This window comes from Pseudonaja textilis, chromosome 13, assembly GCF_049901715.1.
Source record: "Pseudonaja textilis isolate UNSWEBS1 chromosome 13, rPseTex1.2, whole genome shotgun sequence".
Taxonomy (NCBI): domain Eukaryota; kingdom Metazoa; phylum Chordata; class Lepidosauria; order Squamata; family Elapidae; genus Pseudonaja; species Pseudonaja textilis.
The window spans coordinates 7,958,740-7,981,602 of NC_142002.1; the positions used below are offsets into that span (position 1 = coordinate 7,958,740).

The 22,863-nt window shown below is 40.0% G+C and overlaps 1 protein-coding gene across 9 annotated transcripts in view; it reads left to right on the forward strand.

Moving 5' to 3' along the window:
* The window catches only part of AKAP13 (A-kinase anchoring protein 13), a 285,438-nt gene that overhangs the window by 227,490 nt on the left and 35,085 nt on the right, over positions 1 to 22,863 (forward strand). For 6 of the 9 annotated variants that reach the window (XM_026709286.2, XM_026709289.2, XM_026709290.2 and 3 more), the window contains 4 exons: positions 198 to 378; positions 1,475 to 1,586; positions 12,852 to 12,885; positions 13,894 to 14,026. In XM_026709286.2, coding sequence (XP_026565071.1) covers positions 198 to 378; positions 1,475 to 1,586; positions 12,852 to 12,885; positions 13,894 to 14,026 — 460 coding nt within the window. Of the gene's footprint in view, positions 1 to 197; positions 391 to 1,474; positions 1,587 to 10,828; positions 10,955 to 12,851; positions 12,886 to 13,893; positions 14,027 to 22,863 lie in introns of all 9 variants that reach the window. The other 3 variants (XM_087941336.1, XM_087941335.1, XM_087941338.1) reach the window with 3 other exon arrangements.

Below are 22,863 nucleotides of genomic sequence, written 5' to 3' on the forward strand. Positions count from 1 at the left end.
GGGTCTCTAATTCTAACAGCAGTAATGTGCTAACATGCTAACTAACCAAGGAACCCAGGTAGATCTGCTTACAGCAAAATAATAAACAGCACTATATTACTTGGAAATCTCCTGTCAAGCTTGCTTAAGCCAACAAAACTTTATGGACTGACCTACCGAGAACTGGGAAAAACTTAATGCCTGTCATTTGTCTTCAGTTACAGCTTAGAAGGTCTTTCTGCAGAGGCTGATGATACTACTAAGCCATCCTCAAGTCTTGATGTAGTATCTATGAACACCAAAGATCTTCGGCAGAGTCCCCTAGCAAATGATGAACGAGGATCGCTGGTCTCACTCACCGAAGAGGAACAGGAAGAGCTGGGAGAAATGAGAAGTCAGGTAAGAAGAAAGGTCCTTCCAAGGATATAGGATCCTAGCTTTGAGTTGTATGATCTACAAAGCCAGGTGTGGCACACAGCAGCTCCATCCCTTGATGTCAGAAGGTACCGTTCCTTTTCATAATTTCATCACAACTGACCCTCAACTTGATTTTCACTTTCCACTCTTGTGATCAAGGCTAAAAGAGTCAGACAGAAATCTTAGCAGTGTATTTAAAGACCACATTCTGGGACCAGCAACAAACTGACCTCAGCTGATCTTGAAAATCGTTAGGAGGGTCATGCCTGCTTAGATGGAAGGCCATTGATATTCTAAAGCTATGTGCTAGATTGAGAAATTAAAACAACAACAACCAAGTTTATATTATGCTTCATAAAACGTAGCATGGAGAGCACTTGCCTATAAAGTCACCAAGAGTCGGACATGACTTAATGGTTAAAAACAAACAAAAATTAGGGTTCTTGATGGAGCTCTACCTGTGTATGCATGTGTGTGTGTGTGTGTGTGTGTGTGTGTGTAAATAGCAATGACAAACCATTTTGCTATCATCCAGGAAACTGCATGGACATTTCCATGAAGTTATCAAAAGTTTGACTCAAAGAAGACTTTTAACTTCTAGATCCATTTGAGGTGGGAGGGGGTTAGTATAGATTTTTTTTCATGGTTCATTTATGTTGAGCAAGCTGTTTACATACAAATACCTTCCTCTTTAATATCCCAGGCATATTGTAGTAGAACTGGTTGGCAAGATGGTTTCACATCATAGCTAGACTGGGGAAAAGATTTAGATGTTGGGTTTTTTTAAAAAAATTGTGCTGACGAGGAAGCAAGAGAGGTTGAACCTCAGTTCTGGGAATGCTGCTTCCTCCTCATACTCCTCCTCCTCCTTCCCTCCCTTCTTCCCAACCTGCACTTCCTTCTAGCACTGATGATGTTACCTGGTTGGGTCAGGAAACGTCTACAAGGAAACAACCAAGCTCAGAAAGCGCCAAGGACCCCCTCGTTTTAAGCCCTGAGCTGCAAATATTCTCCTCTATTTGTCTGTTTGACCAGTCTGAGAAGACTGAATTTAGTGTAACCATTCTGCATTTCACAGATTCTCCAAAGACCGCAGCCCTACTCCTTCAGCTTCTCCACAAGTCCCGTTTCTCCTCCATTAACGAAATCCATGTCACTGATGACCATCGCCCAAGTGGGATCAGACAATAGTGAGTATTTGTTGGGTTTAAATTTTTTTCTTTGCATGTAGCATTTGGTTGTGAGCGTATTAAGCACACCTTCTGCTTTTCCTATACCAACCTAACTTTGCGCCATTTTGAGATAAATATTTGTCAGAGAAGGCAAATATCTGGTCCTGCGCTGTATGAAGTTTTGGTTTGCTCTGCCCGATATTAGTCACTCCAGTAAACCCATCCCCTCCCACTTGTGATTGTATAACTGTAACTTTGTTGCTTTATATTGACTGTTTCCTAGTACGATTTGATTGCTTATTGTACCCTATGACTATTATTAAGTGTTATATCTTATGATTCTTGACTCTTGACGAATGTATCTTTTCTTTTATGTACACTGAGAGCATTTGCACCAAGATAAATTCCTTGTGTGGGTCCAATCACACTTGGCCAATAAAGAATTCTATCCATCTAAAGATACCCAAGCTCTTTTCTTCTATAAGTCCAATCTATGCATTTTTAAAAAATGTAGAACATCCTGGATTAAGCTTGAGACTTATGCAAAGCATACTGCTGAACTGTCATTCCTTTTCAATGCATCTCCAAGAAATAAGATTAGTCGTGGGAAAATACAGTTTTCCATCGTAGAGTCATGTCTGATTCTAGGGGACGGTGCTCATCTCCGTTTCTTAGCAGAGGGAGCCAGCGTTCTCTGAAAATATTTACGTGATCATATGGCTAGTTGAAGCTCATGGAACACAGTTACCTTCCCTCAGAAGTAGTAGCTTTTTATCCACTTGTGTTTGCATGCTTTCAAACTGCTAGATGGGCAGGAGCTAGAGCAAGGAACGGGAGCTCACTCCATCACGCATCACTCAGGTCTTGAACCTGATCTGTCAGCTTTCCAGCTGACAAGCTCAGCATTTTAACCGCTGAGCCATCGTGTCCCCCCCCCGTAGTGAAAAGAATAAAAATAAACTGAAATCTTGATGCAGCAGAGGCAATTAGTCTTCAGTAAATGTGGAAACCATCTTTAAGGTGCTAGAGACAGTCCAAAATAACTAAACAAACTGCACCCCACTGTGACTAACGCTCTCTCCTTGGAAAATATCTCCTGGATACTTTTACATCTATCTGGAGCTTTGAGAGAGGTGAAGAACAAGCTATCTCTGCATCTGCCACATTCTGTTTTAGCAAAAATGACAGTGAGACATGTTTTTATAGGATGATTGTGTGCCCTGGGGGAATGTCAGTGGGTTCAGACTTGCAGTTGTGAAAGTTGTGTCTCCGGTGCAGCTTCACTGTTCATCAGTTCTGTCAGTGGTTATGTGGTGTGGTTCAAATGAGCCCGGAACAGCCTGACTGCTTTCCATGATTACTCTTGCATTTTATGGATTGTAATCTTGTTTTATTCCAATTGGAAATCCAGATTTTATATAATAAGCAAAAGGATTTTGCACAGTGGTCATTTCCTTACATTTCTCCTAAATTTAATTATTACCTCCCAACTGTACCTGTGGGATGATCAAATGGGTTCAGATGATTTATTTATTTGTCCAATTTAGAAAAACTTTGGACGACATGCAGCATTAAAAAGAAACAATTAAAAAAATAACCTGTACATCTCAAAGGGAAAGCATTTCAGAAAAACATATATAATCCCTACAGGAAGTTCACCATTCACCTGAAACAAAGGACTGAGCAGAAAAAGGCAGATTTTCAGATACTTTAGAAACACACCCAAGATACATGTGAAGAACACCTATAAAAAAAGTTTTGCAGGGGTCACTAAAGCTAAGAAAACATTTTTGTTGGGGAAATAAATGGTGGAATAAGAATTTCCATACATTTCAAATTCTTTTTTTTAATTTATTTTTTTATCATAGAAAATAAAATACAAAACAGTAAAACAAAGGGGGATGCGGTGGCTCAGTGGCTAAGACGCTGAGCTTGTCAATGAGAAAGATCGGCAGTTCGGTGGTTCAAATCCCTAGCGCCGCATAACGGAGTGAGCTCCCATTACTTGTCCCAGCTTCTGCCAACCTAGGAGTTCAAAAGCAGGTAAAAAATGCAAGTAGAAAAATAGGGGCCACCTTGGTGGGAAGGTAACAGCATTCCGTGCGCCTTCAGGATTTAGTCATGCCAGCCACTTGACCACGGAGACGTCATCGGACAGCGCTGGCTCTTCGGCTTTGTACCGGAGATGAACACCGCTCCCTAGAGCCGGAACAGCTAGCACGTATGTGCAAGGGGAACCTTTATCTTTGAAACAAACTAACAAAATAAAACAAAGGCATTAGAGTTTTTCTAGTCCAACCTTCTTCTCAATCAGGAGACCCTTATACCATTTCAGATAAGTGGCTGTCCAGTCTGTTCTTAAAAGCCTCCAGTGATGAAACACCCACAACTTCTGGAAGCAAGATATTCCATTGGTTAATTGTCTTCACTGTTAGGAAGTTTCTCCTTAATTCCAGGTTGCTTCTCTCCTTGATCAGTTTCCATCCATTGTTCTTTTTATGTTGCCTTCTGGTGCTTTGGAAAATAAATTGACCCCCTCATTTTTGTGGCAGCCTCTTAAATACTGGAAGATTGCTTTCATGTCACCCCCAGTCCACCTTTTATTTTATACACATTTTATTTTTGCCATAAATGTGGAGTACTCCGAAGCACTCTGCGTATATAAGAAACTCATTGTTTTTTTTCTTCTTGGAGAGAAGCCTCTCTGGTTTGGGAGTTTGCCACTAAGAAAGTCTCTTCTAACAAGCAAACCTTTTTGGAAGATCTGGCTTAGCTTCTCAAGACCCGTGACTCATAAAGATGTTGACTCGTTTTTGCTTCTCCCTTAGCAATAGTAACCAAAACACTTGTCCATCCATGAAAATAGACACTTCATCTTCGGTGACCAGAATGTACTAATTTTCCTCCTCCTTCTGAAGGCCCTCATTAAAGGCATATCCACACACAGGATGGGCTCACGTATGCAGCAAAGGACCAATTGCGCTGCTCTTGTTTTTTTCTAAGTGGCTAAGAAAAGGGAAAGGGACTTGAAAACCAGCCTTCTTTGAGAAACGGATTATTTTCTCTTAATTATAGGAAAACGTTTTGCAAATGCTTTCCTCCAAATTTGCACTCTTTTCCAAAGGGATCTGTACCGCAGCTCAGATTAATAGCAAGGAAAGAAATGGATTCACAAAACAGTGCTGTGCAAATGAAAAATGCAATTTTAATATTTTAATAATTTAATATGCAACATGGCTTAAGTGGAGGCTCAAAGTACTAGAGGGTGCCTAAAGCTGCCCCAGATTATCATCGGCTAAAGTTAATGTTATATTTTTGTTTCCTTAAAGCGTTGCTGATATTCTTTTTTATCTGATCAGATTTCAGAGTGGAGTGTGAGCTCTGCAGATAACAGTACAGCGAAACAGAAATATTTGCATCATTAAAAAGTATCAATTTAGCTAAACTGTAGGAGTACTATATATGCAGGTTAAAAAAATTTTTTTTTAGTAAATAACAGTGAATGTTTATAGATGTGGGTAAAACACCAGAAGAGGCATTCTGTGCTTCTGTTCCAATTAAACTCAGGATACATTAAGGTGAATAGAACAATTAGTCTAGACCAGAACTGTATTTGTGGTTATCAGTTTCCCCAGAAATTTTCCCTTTGTTCATGCTTTGCTTTCCTCACCCGACTTTCAGATTTTGTCATTTTAATTAATTTACTTTATTGTCATTGCACCTCATACAACGGAATTAAATGCCATCTTTGGTGTACATTACAACTATAAAAATAAAGCAAAAGACATCCTTCACTTTCTATACAATTGAATTGAAAGCCCGATATTGCATTAATATTGCACTATCCAGTAGAATTCAATATTTGCCCTGGGATAGAAGCTGTTTTTTTAGCCTATTTATCCTTGTTTTTATTGTCTTGTACCGTCTGCCAGATGGTAATAGTTAAAAAAAAAAAAGGGTGCCCGGGATGAGATGGATCTTTGAGAATGTTTTTGGAACTAAAGAAAGATTATACCATATAAAATAAAATAAAATGAAGCTATGGGTGCTTCAACACTGGAGGATTTTAAGAAGAGATTGGACGACCATTTGTCTGAAATGGTATAGGGTTTCCTACCTGAGCAAAGGGTTGGATTAGAAGACCTCCAAAGTCCCTTCCAATTCTCTTATTCTGCTATAAGGGAGCATGATTGGCCCTAGTGTGGTCTTCACTTGCAAGATTACCTTTGAAGCTCACGTTGGTATCATAGATGTTCTGGGAAAAATAAACATGGAGAGCGTCTCTGTCCAGAGCTTTGTTTGGCAGTGAGCCTCTTTTTTTCAGACAAAAAGGACCAACATGAACTGGAGATCACGCAAAGAATCCCAAAGGGCAGAAGGTGGGAGGAGAACAAATTGGCCTTCTGATAAGTGTGGGTTTGGGGCTGCTTGCATTCACCAAGACTGTTATTCTATGAATAAAGCCATCATCCATCATCACTACTTTGTACTATCACCATGTACCTGTTTCAGCTTTAGATAGTCGTGCCTCCCTCCTTAATACTACATTTGAAATGCAAGGCACTACCTGGAATACACTCTTTAGATCCATCTCATCCTGGGGCACGCCCCTCCCTTTTTTTTGAACTAATACCATCTGGCAGACAGTACAGGACAATAAAAACAAGGACAAATATGGCTGTAAAAAAGAGCTTCTATCCCAGGGCAGTAACTCTATTGAATTCTACTGTATAGTGCAATATGAATGCAATAGCAGGCATTTTCAATTCAATGTACAGAATATGAAGGATGTGTGTTTGTGTTTATTTTCATAGTCATAATGTATATGTCAGGATTCTGGCAGTTACCCCAATTTAAATCACGAGTCTCTAAACAAACTTCCAAAACATGCTGGCACTGCCTGGGTGCAGCCGACTCTGAGACACATAATTCATTGTCATCCTTGACCCTGATTTTCCCCCCACCGCCTGGGTATATCGTAATTCATATTCTCCAATGAGACACATCCATAGCCAGGAATCATCAATCATGTTATCCAGTTAGAATTTTGTGCAGCAGAAATTTCGGTCACCTAGTTACTATCTTTAAAAACATTTATGGAATGCAGTTTTAGTTTTGCAAGCTGCTGCACTGCTCCCCCCTCCCTTTCTGTTGGCAACTCTAAAAAGACCAAAAAAGTATTTTATGAATTGACTATGTATACTGAAAATGGTATATAATTTTGTTGTACGTGGTGCAATGACAAAGTAAACTAAATTAAACTTAGGAATTTAAATTACTGTATACTTTTTCAACAGAAGTAAAAGTAGGGTAAGTGTAAAAGTATAAGTATAATCCAATTTGCTGGGAAGTCCTACAGAAATAATGGTGCCCCATCTGAGAGCACATTTATTTATTTAAGAAAATGCATATGACAGTCCAGCTCACTCTTAGTGACACATATAAAAGTGAGTTCCTATTATATTAGACTTTGAAAAATACTGAAATAAGAATCAAGTCTTGACTTGGTGTAGTTTACTGAGAAAGTTTCCCCTCTGTAGACTTCATATTGATCGTTTTCATGGAGATTGGTTTGGCCTGCCTTCCTTCCTTCCTTCCTTCTTCCTTCCTTCCTTCCTTCCTTCCTTCCTTCCTTCCTTCCTTCCTTCCTTCCTTCCTTCCTTCCTTCCTTCCTTCCTTCCTTCCTTCCTTCCTTCTCAACCTTTTGACTTCTGGATGGTCATAGTAAAATTGCTCTAAAGTCGTAGAAAAGCTATTGACCTTTTAGCCCAGACCTTTTAGTCATGTTCCAGTACACAAGAGATCCCTCAAATGGTTCTGTTCTTGCACCTATTTCATCATTATTTGATTTTAGCACTTGTCTATATTGCAATACTTTAAAAAATTGTGAAATTATTCTTAAGAATTTAAGAATAACAGAGTTGGGAGGGACCTTGGAGGTCTTCTAGTTTAACTCCCCGCTCAGGTAGCAAACTCTATACCATTTCAGAAAAATGGTTGTCCAATCTCTTCTGAAAAACCTCCAGTGATGGAGCATTCACAACTTCTGGAGGCAAACCATTCCACTGATTAATTGTTCCAACTGTCAGGAAATTCCTCTTAGTTCTAAGTTGGATCTCTCCTTGGTTAATTTCCATCCATTGCTTCTTATCCTGCCTTCAGATACTTTGGAGAATAGGTTGGCCCCCACTTCTCTGTGGCAGCCCCTCAAATACAGGAACACTGTTATTGTGTCACTCTAGTCCTTCTTTTCCTAAAACTAGACATACCCAATTCCTGCAATTGTTCTTCATGGAATTGTATTATCTTCCCGGATACAAACCCTTTGGACCCATAAATGTTGTTCAGTCATCTTGACAAATCAGTCTCTTGGACAAATCTTCTTGGTGGTCATAGTTGTGAAGCTAAAACCCACCCATGCTACTTACTGGAAGGCTTACAGCACAACAAGGAATGGACAATATTTGGCCAGCTAAAAACTGTCTCTACTCTTCCTCCTGTCCTCACCCCCAAAGCTATAGAGAACTTTTTCAGATCTTAGCGTGTCAGTTCCTTCCAGATACAGTGCATATAAGACATGCCTGTTGCACATATTCACATGAATTAAACAACAGAACAAAATCACAATATTTTCTTGGCTACTAGATCCATGGGAATGGTGAGGTCTCTGGATTGCAGCTGCTCAAACTACTCCAAACTTTAAATATGTTGCCCCTAACTATATCGAGTGAAGGTTGCACACCTCATCAGGCCATTGAAAAAGTTTGTAAAGCTTGCATCAGATTTAAGGCAAATACTTTTTCTACATGGAAGTTTATTTTGTTAATTATCTTGTCAATGCAAATAAGAAAATGGGAGGAAAAGGAAGACAGACTACTTCATCAAGGTGAAATAAGGCACACCGATTTTTTTAGGAGTGTGTTGCAATTTCAAACTGCTCTTGACAGCACAGCTTTTCACACCTGAATTGTGCTTCTAAGATATGCAACAGAAGAAAAAAAGTTGGAAGATACCTTGAAGAGGTTATAGGGAGTTCAGCACTTCAAGAATTGTTAGAGCGTGATAATGCGATGGCTGAATTTATAGATTATTGCACTCCAGATGATGCAAGGAACTTTCAAAATTAAAAAAAACAAAACCATAAATGCAAAACAACTCCAGGAATAAAAAATAACATCCATCATGGAATCTCTCTCTCCCGCTCCCTCAAATTCTTTCAATGTACTCCTGAAGCCCAGATCTTTGAGAAAATTCAGCTTTTAAAAGAATGCTTGAAAAAGGAGAAGGAAACCAGGGAGACAGTGGAGAGGAAAGAAAAGTTGAACCTTGAAGATGTCCCACAGATCAGAGTCTTTGGGCCTGATCTATCCCTCCTGTCCAATACTGGCTAGAACTACCCTGTTTCCCCCAAAATACAACCTACCCTGAAAGTAAGTCCTAGTTTAGTTTTTACACCTGCACCCAATATAAACCTATCCCCAAAATAAGCCCTAATTAAGATCCTGCCCACTCCAGAGGACATGGGTAAAAATTAAGCTAGGTGGGGATGGGGTGTGTGTGGAGCTGCCCTATTACTTACCTTTGGACAGTTGTAGCCAGGCCTCGCACACCCCGACACCTGCCTTGCCAGCCCATTTCTTATGCAGACCGACCTGGGGCTCTGTTATCAGCTACAGAGGCCTTCAGGAAAGCCTTGCTGGCTGCAGAAGAAGAAGTTCCTGGAAGCCTCTGAAAGCAAAAAGGAAGCCGGGGCAACACACGCAAGTGAAGTTTGTCAGTGGATGGCATCCCCCCAAAATAAGACCTGGTGCCTTTTTTGGTGGCAAAAAAATATAACACAGGGTCTTATTTGGGGGGAACCATGGTAGAGAAAGGAGGGCAACCACTGCCAGCCAATTACATTCTTAACCCTCACTCAGAAGTTTATCGTGGTCAAGTGGAATAGAAATGCACTGAGAAATTCAGGAAGCCCCATTTCTGTAAGACTTCAGTAAGTCCAATCAAAGTTGTCCCAATTTCCAGTCTAACTGAATAGGGCCCAAATAGTCCACTTCCTCCAGAATCCTCTCCCAACTGCAACCTGACCGTCTTCTCAGCTTTCCATAAAGAGGGAAGATTGGAAACTGTGTGAAAACTATCCAGGGCGGTTGGGTCTAACAATGGCTTCTTGAGGAAGGAGGGAACACTCAAAGGGAGCTCAGATTGAGACATTTTGTCATAGAGATAAACACATCATGTCTATCAGTGGTGGGATTCAAAATTTTTTTTTACTAATGATTCTGTGGGCATGGCTTGGTGGGCATGGTGTGGCTTGGTGGGTGTGGCAGGGGAAGGACACTGCAAAATCCCATTCCTTTCCTACCCAGCTAACCTGCTTTCCAGCTCCGTTCTCCTGTGCAGGGCAACAAAAGATGACCCAGCCAGTCAGCTGGGACTCAGTGTGAGGCAGAGAAGAGATGGGGGCGGGGCCAGTCAGAGGTGGTATTTGCTGGTTCTCCGAACTACTCAAATTTTCCACGACCGGTTCTCCAGAACTGGGCAAAACCTGCTGAATACCACCTCTGATGTCTATCCCACGAAGTCAATCTTGTGTACTCTCTTCCAGTGACACATAAGCTTGTTAGAGTGTCTGCTCAAACTGGCGAAAGGGGTTGTGGTGGTTGGAGGCTGGAGTTTGTTTGTTCTTTTTGGCTAGTACTTAGATTACTGAAAAGAGACACGTCTCCAATTTACAGTGTAATGATGGAAGCCTTGTAGGGAAACTGTCGGAAATCAATACAAGTAGCGCTCGACTTAGCACCACAACTGAGCCCAAAATCGATGTTGTAAAAGGTTGTAAAAGAAGGTTGTAAAAGAGGATCACTTTGTGATGCTGCAACCGTCATAAAGATGAACCAGTTGCCAAGTGTCTAAATGTAAATCATGTGACCTTGGGAATGCTGCAGCGGTCCTAAGTGTGAAAAACGGCCCTAAAGTCACTTATTTTCAGTGGCGTAACTTTGAATGGTCTCTAACTAAGTTGAGGACTGCCTGTAGCATTTTTTTTTTTTTGCATACAATGAAACCTCCCTTTTCTTCTCCTCCCTTTAAAAACACACACACACACTTCTCTGCTTTGGCTGCTGCAGCCCTTTGCTTTGTAATATGCCTTTTGCTTTCTTCTTGGTCTCTCTGTGGCCGTTCTTCCTTTTTCTTTGTTGTTGTCTGTTGTCGGTGTCGAAACGCCATGCTCTAACCTCTGCCATTAACCCACTTTTCAGCACAAGGACGGATTCAGCCATCTAGACGAGTTTTCTTCTCCTTCAGCATCTCTCCTCTCATTCCTAAGTCTAAAACTGTCTTTTCTGTTGACTCTTCTTCCAGTGATGAGGAGGAGAAGTTGGAGAGTAAGTACTCTTGTTGGGGCAAAATGATGCTGGCATTTGCTTAGTGCTCTGTGGAGAAGCTTAGACTCTTGCATGGCTTCGTCGAATGCAAATGCTAGTGGTTCAGTCTTAGCTGAATGGCTTGCTGTCTCTACTTGTCTTCACTGCTGCTTGCAAATTCTAGCCAAAGTGCTTTTCAGCTTACTTTCCTGCTGATGAATTTAGCCTACAAGGTTTTTCTAAGCTTCCTTTTCTTCATTTGGCCCCTGGGTCAATAAGGAATGTTATGGTCTATAGACTTCATGTGTAGGAACCGATGTTATGGCCACAAATTTGACGTATCATATTTTATTTGTTTATTTGCATGTAGGATCTCCCACTTGGACTCCACGTTGTTGAGATTCTCCGTACTTGCTTAGGTTCAAAAATGTTAAATTTTGCTATAGACTAAGTTACCCTTAGATTATTTTACATAAACAGGGGTTCAGGAAAAAAAAAGAAAGCACTTTTATGAAATGTGTAAATTCAGAAATATTAGAAGGTCAACATAATATTTCTGCAACTTATCCTGGAAAAAAAATGTTGTTGGATAGTACCTTTTCTTAGGAAATATATGTGAAAAGGAGATTTTAATCAGGAGATAAGCTCATTATTGGAGGTGGTTAAAACCTGAAATAGTTAGAACAAATTATGTCCCTAAAATTATGGGACATGTTAGTTGTTTTCCAGTGAGAGATTTTTCTAAAGCAATCCTTTTAAATCACTATTTAAACATTGCCTTCATCTAATGGCAACAAGGTAAAATCCTGTATTCTTGTTATCTTTTCTTTTTGATGCCAGATTGTGAGGAAACTTTTTTTTAAAAAAAAAAAAAACCCTACTGTAAATGTAAAGCAAGGAATATATGGTCATTTATGGTCAAGGAATAGTCAAGGTTGCCTTTAATAGTTTGGAATGATTTAAAGTAGCAAAGGATTTGCCATTGGGGGATTATTTGAAAATTGTTCCAATATGGTATAATTTGAAGGCCCGAAATTTCAATTTATGTGGCACATCATGAACCTACCTACAGTAACCTAAACCTTTTAAGCAAATGGAACAACTATAAATTAATTTCAAAGAGATGGGCATAGTCCTGTGGATTGTGTCTCTGTGTGCATCACAATGTGTTGCTTGAACATCTACAGGTGATAACTTCTCTTCAGATTCAGACAGCTTAAAAGTGCCACATGAATCCTTCAGGCTGAATTTCTTACCAGAAAGTAACCAAGGCAACTCCTTAAAGCGTGTTTCTTTTGGCTTTTGCAAAGGCCTTAGTGTGATCTCCAACCCTTCTGCCTGGGTATAAAACTGACAAGGATATCTTCCATACTCAAGTCTTGAGCATTGCTGGCTTCAGCTTGCAGACTGTCCCCCAGCGATTATCATAAATGTTCCAGCTACTAATTCAAGCGAGAGGATGTAATGCATGCTTGTTCCTACTTGACAGCTTTCTCAAATCTATTTTTGCTGGGGAATGTGAAGGAAACTGTTTAGATTTTGAACCATGTTCATACTTGTTCTTTTTCATGGATTGTCTGAAATGACCAGGGACACTAATTTGAGAAGATTCTGATGTATTGACTTTAGATGTGGTCCTGGTCCCATCAGCTGGTTCTCAAAATAACTATCTTCCTAAAAAGAGAGGAGGAAATCAACATAATTGCTCATTTATAATCTTGATAAAGAGTATGGACTTCTAGATATCGTAGTCAACTATTATCCTGCTAAAATGTATTGGGCAGATTCAGAATCAAGCATCATCTGGCACTGTCATACTAGAACATATGTTTTAATAAAATTATATACACGTATTACTATACATGATTTGATTTTGAAGGATTTTTAACTGTAATTCTTTCTCTGTGTATTTTCGCAGGCACTCGATCCTTCAGCAGCTCCTTGAGTCAAAGGTGAACTTTTTATCTCTTAAACGTATTCTAAATATAGTTTGTTCCTTTCTTGAATTCAACAAGAATTTAAACAAAGACTATTGGTGGTGATGGTGGGTTTTTTTTTTTAAAAAAAGATTGATTTTACTACAAAAAAAAATTGGCCCAGTTATCAACTGATTGAAAAATTAAATCTACATATCTCTGAACTGTGGTCAAAAAGCTTGTCAAATTTACTGGTTTTGGGTTTCAATCTTTAAGAGGCATGTAAGAGACCATATTCTGAAAATTGGGTAAAATGACTTTGACATGACTTAATTATACTTAAAATTAAGAACATTTGTTCTGCAGGCAGTAATTCCTTCCTATGATACATTCAAATTTTCAATTCAGTGGCGGGTTTTTTGAGAATATGAAGACTGAATTTATCTTTGGAGGTGGGTGGGAAACATTTGGCTTGAAGCAAAGTTTGGTCCTTTCTCCTTAAAATTGTTTCTGTAACTTTAACTGCTCCCTAAAGATAAAGGTTCCCCTCGCACATATGTGCTAGTCATTTCGGGCTCTAGGGGGCGGTGCTCATCTCCATTACAAAGCCCAGGAGCCAGCGCTGTCCGAAGACATCTCCGTGATCATGTGGCCAGCATGACTAAACGCCGAAGGCGCACGGAACGCTGTTACCTTCCCACCAAAGTGGTCCCTATTTTTCTACTTGCATTTTACATGCTTTCGAACTGCTAGGTTGGCAGAAGCTGGGACAAGTAACAGCTCACTCCATTACACGGTGCTAGGGATTCCAACCGCCGAACTGCCAGTCTTTCTGATTGACAAGCTCAGCATCTTAGCCACTGAGCCACCCCATCCCTAGGCACTGTAGGCAGGTTCAAATGAAAATGCTTTGTCTCCAACTTGCAACGGATGAGTGCACCACCGTTCTTGCTCATTGTGTGACATGTTTTATGTCTTGGCTTTTAGCATCAGTGACCACCCTTCTTGCGCATTGTGTGACATGTTTTATCTCTTGGCTTTTAGCATCAGTGAGGAGAGTGGCAGTTTCCCACCCTCCAGCCCCTCCAGAAAAGATTTGGAAGGCAAAAGTGGAACGAAAGTCAGCCGTACATTCAGCTACCTCAGGAATAAAATGTCCAGCAGTAAAAAGAGCAAAGTAAGTAGGCCCAGGGGTTGTGCTTCCAAGACTGGTGCTTTGACGATGAGGGATTATATTGTGACCATTATGTTTGTCTTGGTGATTCTCAAACCCATCCTGCTTTAAACCCATTGGTAAGGAGATGACTGTCCAGGAAAGGAAGAGATTCTCACGTAAAAATAACTAGGAACGTTTTCCTTCCAACTGCAGCCATGCTAATGACAACATGACTGAGAAATAAGGAATGTGGTAAAGATTTGGGCTACCCTTGCTCCTCCCTCTCTTTTTTCAGACAATTTTGAAGGAAATTGGATTATTTTTTCAAACCTTCTATTCATTAACTCTAGTTCTCCCTAAGCTACCCCTCAAAAATATCCAGAAAACATACGCATATACAAACAATTTTTAAGAATCAGATAAAGGGATATAAAAACATTTACCTACATACAACTTTGTTCAATGAAAGCAACATGTCTGTGCTTTGCTAATAAAGAAGCCAACCTGGTTTAAACAAGATTGTTGTCTTATATTAGAAACACATAAAATGGAAACCTAAATGAATCTCTTGTTCTACAGTCTGACCTTCATTTCCTGCAAATTATTTCAAATTGGGTATTAGCTAATGAAATAAAAAGACCTAGAAAATCTCAACATTCAACCAAGTTCATTATTAAAAAAACCCGTTAAGGTTCTTGGTCCTTACCCAGGGACAACTTTCTAGGCTATTAACATTTTGAAATTCTTCCAGAATGAGATTTAGAGTCCACCATAAGGTTGGTGACAGTCACTTGCTAACACTAATATTGTGGTGTCCTGGAACAACATACACAATATACACATATGCATCTGGTCTTTTTTTACATCAAGTTCAGAACATCCTGTAAGATCTAATGCAAACATGGATTCTACTGGCGGCTCAAAGATGCACATAAGCAATTCCTAAAGTAATAGATTGGTTTCTCTGAGCCTTGGTTTATATAAACATGATTTATTAAGCAAACTGCTGTTGGCTGTGTTAACATATGACTCTAACAACAAACAAATAGTGCTATGATTTAGCCTCTTATCTGAACCCAATCTTATCAGTATGGTCTATTACTGTTTATCTTGACTAGCAGTAATGTTTAAACTGAGACTTCAACTCTGGATCTGTCCTACTTTGAAATCAACTTTTTTGAGATGATATCAGAATGGGCAAATTTGGGGGAACAGTTTTGCTTTTTTAAAAAACCAAAATCTGAAATCTAGCAGCAGAAACCAGGGACAAAAGACCTATGTTATCCCAAAAGTTCAGCATGCAATATCCTCTTTCTGGGGAGAGTCTACAGTTCTTCTGCATACAACACTGTTGGTGCTTACTGCAAGTTTCTTTGGTTTAAGTCAGGGTTGGGCTGCTGGGGGTTCGCAGGGGTGCAGGAGAGGCTCCAGCTAAGATTCTGTGCAGTTTCGGGAGGACCCCCAAATCCCACTCCTGGCTGGCCCCGTCCCGCCCATCCCTCCCCTCCCCACCCAGGAGTCCCCACAGGGCCCGTTTTGGATGAAGGTAAGTGCAAGGCACGTGCGGAGACTCAGGGAGGGCAAAAAACAGGCCTCCCGGAAGTTCAGGAAGGCCAGAAATGACCCCATTTCCAGCTTTCAAAGAGCCTCCAGAGCCTGGGAAGGCCGTTTTAGCCCTCCCAGAAGCTCAAGTAAGGCCTCCAGAGCCCGGGGAGGGCAAAAACTCCCCTCCCCACCCACCATGGCCACGCCCACCCAGCAACCAGATAAGAGAGCCCCTTTCTAAAAATTTTGAAGCCCACCCCTGGTTTAAGTGGTCATTTGGGGGTTTGGAGGGTGACTGCTGGCATTTGGACTCCCTCATCCTTTGTATCATGAGTTGGGTCAATTTGCAACATTTGCAAAATGAGGTCATTAGATCACCAGGGGACTGATAAGGATTGTGTAAATTGCACACATCAAATCAGGGCGTCCAGTGTGCAACCCTCACTGTATTATAAATTGTATGAGGAGGCAGGTGTCTTGACCTAGCCAAGTTACAGCCAACACAGTGCTTTAGTGAAGATCAATGGAAAAAAGGATTTTCTGTAGATCCTTTGACTTCATTTTGTGTGTTTTGTACCTGTTCAGAACATGAAGTGTCACGAGTGAGCTGAAAGTAGCTTGTTCTTCTGAGAAATGGTGGGAGGAAAATTCTGTTTGGCAAGAATGCTTTAGAAGTTTAAAAAACCAGACCATTGCAATATTCCAGTACTTCTTCTTTGGTAGAGGTAAATGTTTCCTATTCACTATGATTGCACAGCTAGAATTGGAATCTTGTTTATGAAAAGATATTTCTTCTCCTTGCAGTGATTATAAACAGCATTGCAACTTATTAGAAAAAAAGCTTCTGGAAAAGTAGCATACTTTTATTGTGATCTTTCATTCATCATTATAGAGGCCATCTTTATATTTAAAAACAAAATCGGCCAAAGAACTCTTTGGATACTCAGATTAAAATGCAAAGGAGCTTCATTCAGTTCTGACTTTTGCATGTTAGCCAGAAATCTCCTGCTTTTCCTTAATATTCAAAAACTGGAGCTACTCTTCATCTCTCATTTCTAAAAAGGAAGGCAAATTCTTAAGGGGAAAGTTTATTTTATTTGTTTCTTTTTTTTATTTATTTCAGGTATTTATATAGCCACCCATCCTTCCAACAAACCCTGGGCAGCTCCCAATAAAAACCCAGTCTGTCAAATTCTTAATAAAATCGGATAGTTTATTTGATGGACTTGTATGTCATTGTGGAACACCAGTTTTGAAGAAATCTGTTTTGACGTAGCATCCTTTTTTTTTGGAATGGTTACAACACCGCTTGACAATTGTGCAAGGGAAACTCACCGCTTGTGGGCACCCTTTTAAATTTTATGAGTGTTTTGAAGTTCCTCTGTCTGTGGATAGATCAAATAGCCTGAACAACAATTGTCTCCATTTCAAAGCATCCTATCCTATGCAGCTCCCCATTTTACTTGATTTGGGTGCATTATTATTTTGGAGAGAACATTCAATAAACCAGAACAAATAATCTTCAGGACACGGTCTTTTAGACGTACAGTCTCCTTTCAGTCTCTGATGGCACGACTTTTCAACCACTTAAAGAATGAAGAGAAATATGTATTGTTATCCAACCTTTTTGCTTCCGCATTGAAGAGGAATTGTCTTGGGCCCCATAATATACGATACAGTATAGTATAATATAGACCAGAGGTGTCAAACTCGACTTCATTGGGACCGCATCAAGGTTGTGTTTGACCTTGGGGGGCTGGGATGGGTGTGGTCAGCTCAGCATCACTCGTGTTGGGGGCACCTGAGGCAGCCCGAGCACTCTGCCAACAAAAATGGGCTCCTGAATTCTATTTTTGGCTGTGATGGCCTCCTGCAACCCTTTGCCAGTGAAAATGGAGCTCAGGAGCCCTTTGGCTGGCCAGGCACTACTGGCTGGTCTTTCATGATTTTCAGGTCGGCCGTGCGGGCCAGATCTAAGCACCGTAAGGGTTGGATTCGACCCACAGGCATTGAGTTTGATGCCCCTGATATAGACACATATAGACATCTACATACTTTTTATTTATTTCATATGGCATTACTGAATACAGTACTAGTGCATAGAATTCACAAAATCAGCATATAAAATGTGTATCAAAATATAAAACGCCAGTACAGTGAATTATTTTAAAGACGTACAATACAAGTGATGAATAAAATGATGAATAAGATTAAATTACGTATGAGCAGTTACTGAAGTGGCTAAGCTATGACCAGATATGTAGATCGCTTAGCCATTGGGCAGCAATATCCTTGGGATGATTTTAGCCATTGGGCAGCAGTGCCCTCAAGATGATGATCCACATACTGATGTGTCCATATGTGCTGAGGCTCAAATCCCAGAAGGTTAACCCAGGATTTTGAAAATTGCAAAAGGTTGATACAAAAAATACCGTATGAGCTGAGATTGTGCCCCTTTGGCAAGGGCCATTGACCGTAATAAAGATAGATTGGCTGAAGATTGCAATGTCAGTGTATCTCCAAGGGAAGAGCACTGGAATGACAAACCTAGCTATGTCTCAGAAAACCGGCTTTGTCCCAATCTTGGCTTCAGGAGAACTTTGTCTGCCAACTTCTATTTTTGACTGGCACCTCTCTCTTCCCTATTTCTGGATTCTGCTGTAGATCCAAAGGTTTTCCATTCTCAGTGTTTCGGGATTAGGATGGAGTTTACCTTTCTCACCTGCAAAGGAGATTTTTCACCTTAAATTGTTGCATACAGGTTTTTCTTAGATGTGTGGAGGGTATTTAACTTTCCTCGCCTTCTCTTTTTTTCCCATATTTGTCTAAAATAGATAGAAAAAAAATATTGAAAGAGGAAGCAAAACAGGAAGTTTCTAACTCTGCTAGTACTTCTGCCGCCTTAAAAACACAGATGTTTAAGTCATATAAATGAATCTCTCACCAGGAAGGCAAGCATGAACCATCACAGCCTCTTCTGCTTTAGCATTCAATACTTGAAAATGCCAATTAGCAAAGAGATCAGAGAAAAAATATCTTCGGCGCCTCCATGTGTTGTTTCCCAAGTGTCCCCCAAGTCTCTTGGGTCCCTTGGGTATCCCAAGGGAGCTTCAGCTCTGACACCTCCAGTGCCTGAAGGGTTAATCTGTTCTTTGAGGAAGCTCAGAAGAAGCAGCTCTTCCTTCTCTCCTCCCCTCTGCCTTCTCTCTTGCTCAACTTGTTTCTGACTTCCTTTTATGACACCAGGCTGAGCAGCTGAACAGGATCGGTGTTTGGGGTTTGTTTTATCTCTAACATGATGGATGGATAGATATCGGGTGGATTGTCTTGCACCGACATTGGGCAGCATGTCCCTCAAATGGCATCGGTTTTCGGACGTGCCCCATATAACAGTGAAACTGATCGGACGTTTCCATTCGGAGGTAAACTTCTATCTTGGCTTGGGTAGTGAGGATTAGTGGTGGCAGCCCCAGTGGTGGTCAGGAAAGGCCTGATTGATTAGTCTGGATTGTATCAGTTGATGCTAAGATGTTGGTGAGAAGTCTAGGCTGGACGGTCTCCCACCCTTGTTTTTTCATTCCAGTTTGGCAATATGCTGCTCTGCTATCCTTCTCAGTTTGGAGAAGGTTCATTTCTATATAACTCTTACATATAACAAATTGTGGTTCGTTAAACTCCAAATTATAGGGCACTGTGGGTTTTTTTCCCCAGTCTTTATAGTTGTTTGTACTTTTTTGCACCCATGAAACACCATTTCCTGTTTTCTGACTCAATCTGCTTATGGTAGCTCTCTGTCTTTCTAATCAAACTAATCAAATCAAAACACTTAGACAATGTTTTTCTTCAAAGTAAGAACATTTTCTTCAAAATGTCAGTAGTAAATTCCTGTTACTGGGCAAAAGGATGGCCAGAGAGCTAGAAATAAGTTGTTGTATGACTGTTTTCTTGAGTGAGAAGATTAAGTTTCAAATGAAGCAGCCAAGTATTTTTATGCATGTAGACATCAAAAGGAAGTGATAGAGTTAATATGCTTTGCATTCACACAGCTTTGTTCTCAGGGCACAGTAATCTCCTTTATATTGATCAATCTTCTGTTCTCCTACTAGTCAGATTGCACTGATTATCCTTACTATTTATTAGATTTTTAAGCTACCTGATTATCAGAGACCCTTGAGCGGTTGACAAAGACAGCATTTTGAAAACAGTAAAAATAATAAAAGAGCATAGAAAGGATTTGTCAAAGCAGAGAAACACTAGCATCCTAGTCTAATGCAGATATTTGAAGTAAAGTAAAAGAAAATTCTAACTCAGAGTCAACCTAACATGTTTTTCCCACTTTGTCCCTGACAGATGTCTTCCTTACTGTATTCAGTTTGGGTGGCTGCCCATCTCAGCAAGTGACTCTGTCTTGCAAGCCATCTTAAAATGAATTAAAAACAAATTTCCATCAAAACTACAAAATACACAGCAGCTAAGAAAGATGTCACAGTGAATGGTTCTTAACACAACCTGGAGATGGGACATTCTCAGGCCCCAGAATTTTCTGTTAAAAAAGGCTCAAAATATATCAACATTTAAAAGGGAGAGAAAAACAGATGAAACACAAGTTTCATAAATAGGAGGACATTTTTGAAGAAGATTTTAACATAAAGCATAGAATAATAGAGTTGGAAGAGACTATTCCAACCTCCTGCTAGAGAAGGAGGCCCTATACCATTTCAGATAAATGGCTGTCCAGTCTCTTTTTGAAAGCTTCCAGTAATGGAGTACCGACAACTTCTGAAGGCAAGCTCTTCCTCTGGTTGATTGTTCTCACAGTAATGAAATTCATGCATCACCTTAGAAAGATGAAATGGAGTAGGTTCCCCATATTAATGCAGTCTTAAGACCTTTTGCATTTCTCAATATGCGTATACCACATTGCTAATACACCCCACTCCAAAACATGAATTTGTTCAACTGAAGAAATACCTCATAAAGAAAAATTCTGTATTAAAATATGCACATTAGTGAACGTGAGGTACAAAAATACACCATGTTCAGGGAAAGCTGTTTTATGATGGGACATTTCTAGGATAAAGGGATGTGCAAAAATGCTTGCTTCTGGGGAGATGTGGGTAGAAATATTTTTATGACAGTTTCTGGAAAAGAATTGTCCAAAAGGATTTGGGAACAGGCCCGATAAAATTGAAGAAGAGAAAGAAAAGAAATGGAGAAAAGCAAAAAACTGGAGGACATAACCTAAAAAAATATCTCTGAAGATCATCTTGGCACCTGGGGATGTTGATAAACCACACACTGTTTTTAGATACTGAGATCACAGACTTTTATTTGTCCCTGGGATGTTGAGAATATGTTATGGTTGTCATCAGGAGGCCAATCCTAAATTCCTCAAGATGGCAAGTGAGGTGTCAGATGTCCACCATTTTACTTGCATGTTTATGTTCCAAGTTACATCCATTAAATTATTATCTGATGGCATTCAAGAAATGGGTCTTCTCTTCTTGCTCTCTGGAATAGTTTCCCCCTGATATTCATATGGCTTCCATCTTGACCCATGATGACTACAGCTTGTGTCTTCTGTTGAATGGAAGTAGACCTCTTATGGAATGGTTGACCTATTAGTTTTGTTAGTTTGTTTTTTCCTGGACTTTCTCAGCTACTGATATTGGGGTTACTTATTGCTATGATTTTCTATGCTGTCTGAGTATGATATGATCATTGAGAGTCCCAGAGTTGGAAATTGCGAGCCATGCTATAAGAGCCCTGGTGGTGCAGTGGTTAGAATGCAGTACTGCAGGTTAACTCTGCTCACTGTCAGGAGTTCGATCCTGACAGGCTAGGTTGATTCAGCCTTCCATCCTCCCAAGGTCGGTAAAATAAGGGCCCAGATCGTTGGGGGAAATATGCTGACTTTGTAAACCACTTAGAGTAAAGCCCTGTGAAGCGGCTTATAATTCTAAGTGCTATTGCTAAGTGCTATGTCTTGTCATTGTTTTAAATAAAAAAGAAAGAAAAGAAAAGAAATAATATTAGGAAGAAAAAAATGATAGTAGGGAAAACAGGGAGCTTGATAGGGACCAAGGATTCAAACTCCATTTCTACATTAGGCACAGAGATATTAAATTGTAATGTTTTAGTTTAAGATTGTATGAACCTGTGATATCAGCTGTGGTTCAGGACATAGCAACATATGTCAATCCTGCCAGTTGCAGCTTAGTCAGCTGGTCAATGACTTAGAACTGGGTATGAAGCAATTAAAGTCATGGCTGACGTTTTTTGGTTTCTTTTTTTTTTTTAAGAAAAGACATTCTATTTTGTGCTTTAGTCATCAAGCTGCGTATATTAATTGGGAAACTATTTAGGGCATTGAAGGCTTTCTCAAGGGTGCATAAAGTCTCACTGGATGAAACATGTTGCTCTAAGCTGTATGAGGTTTAGATCCCGATGCACATGTCAAAAACTGCTAATGGCAATAAAAGCATGAGCATTTAGCTGGGTTTTTTTTCAATATTACGTTGATTTTACTGGGCTGAATTTCATTGTATGGAAGGCAACATTTGGTCATGTACTTTCTACACATTAGTGGTCTGTCTGTGGGCATTTCCACGAGGAGAACTAGGCTCAAGATCCTTAATATAGGAGGATAACTTTGAGGTGAATGTTTCTCAAAATCTCAAAGATTTTGAAGAGTTAGATTCCCCATAGTATCAAAGATGGCTTGTAAGAGGGAGAATCAAGTGCTATTTTTGAAATATCATGTCATTTCTAGAGTATTATGGTCGTCACTCAACAAAGTCCCTCTTGAATGACTTTTGCATAATTGGTAGGGATTATTTTTGAGATATAGTCTTTTGAATATCTCTAATACTGGATATTGTCTGTCAGCTTGCTACAGCTATTTGAAGCTATTGCTTCAACTCGGTCCTTTCTAGAATAGATGCTCTATTATTTTTATGGTCAAATTAGCACTTCAAAAAAGGAACTGACCTCAGGACCACATTTTGTTTAGGATCCCACTCCTATTTGCATGAGGATTACAAAAATGATCAGTTGCAGCCATAGCAATAGCACTTAGACTTAAATACCACTTTACAGTGCTTTACTCTCTAAGTCCTGATGGCCAACCAAGCTTCTGTTGAATAACTCGCACATAATTGGAAGGGATGCAAATTTCAATGGTTGCTAGCTAAGAAATAGTGCCAGATTCAGTCCTGTTCTGCTAAAGTTATTTCCGGCCATTCTCAGCTTTACTGCTTACCAACCAGCTCTCCGTACTTGCTGTCTGCTTGGGTTGTTCTTCTGAGAAACTA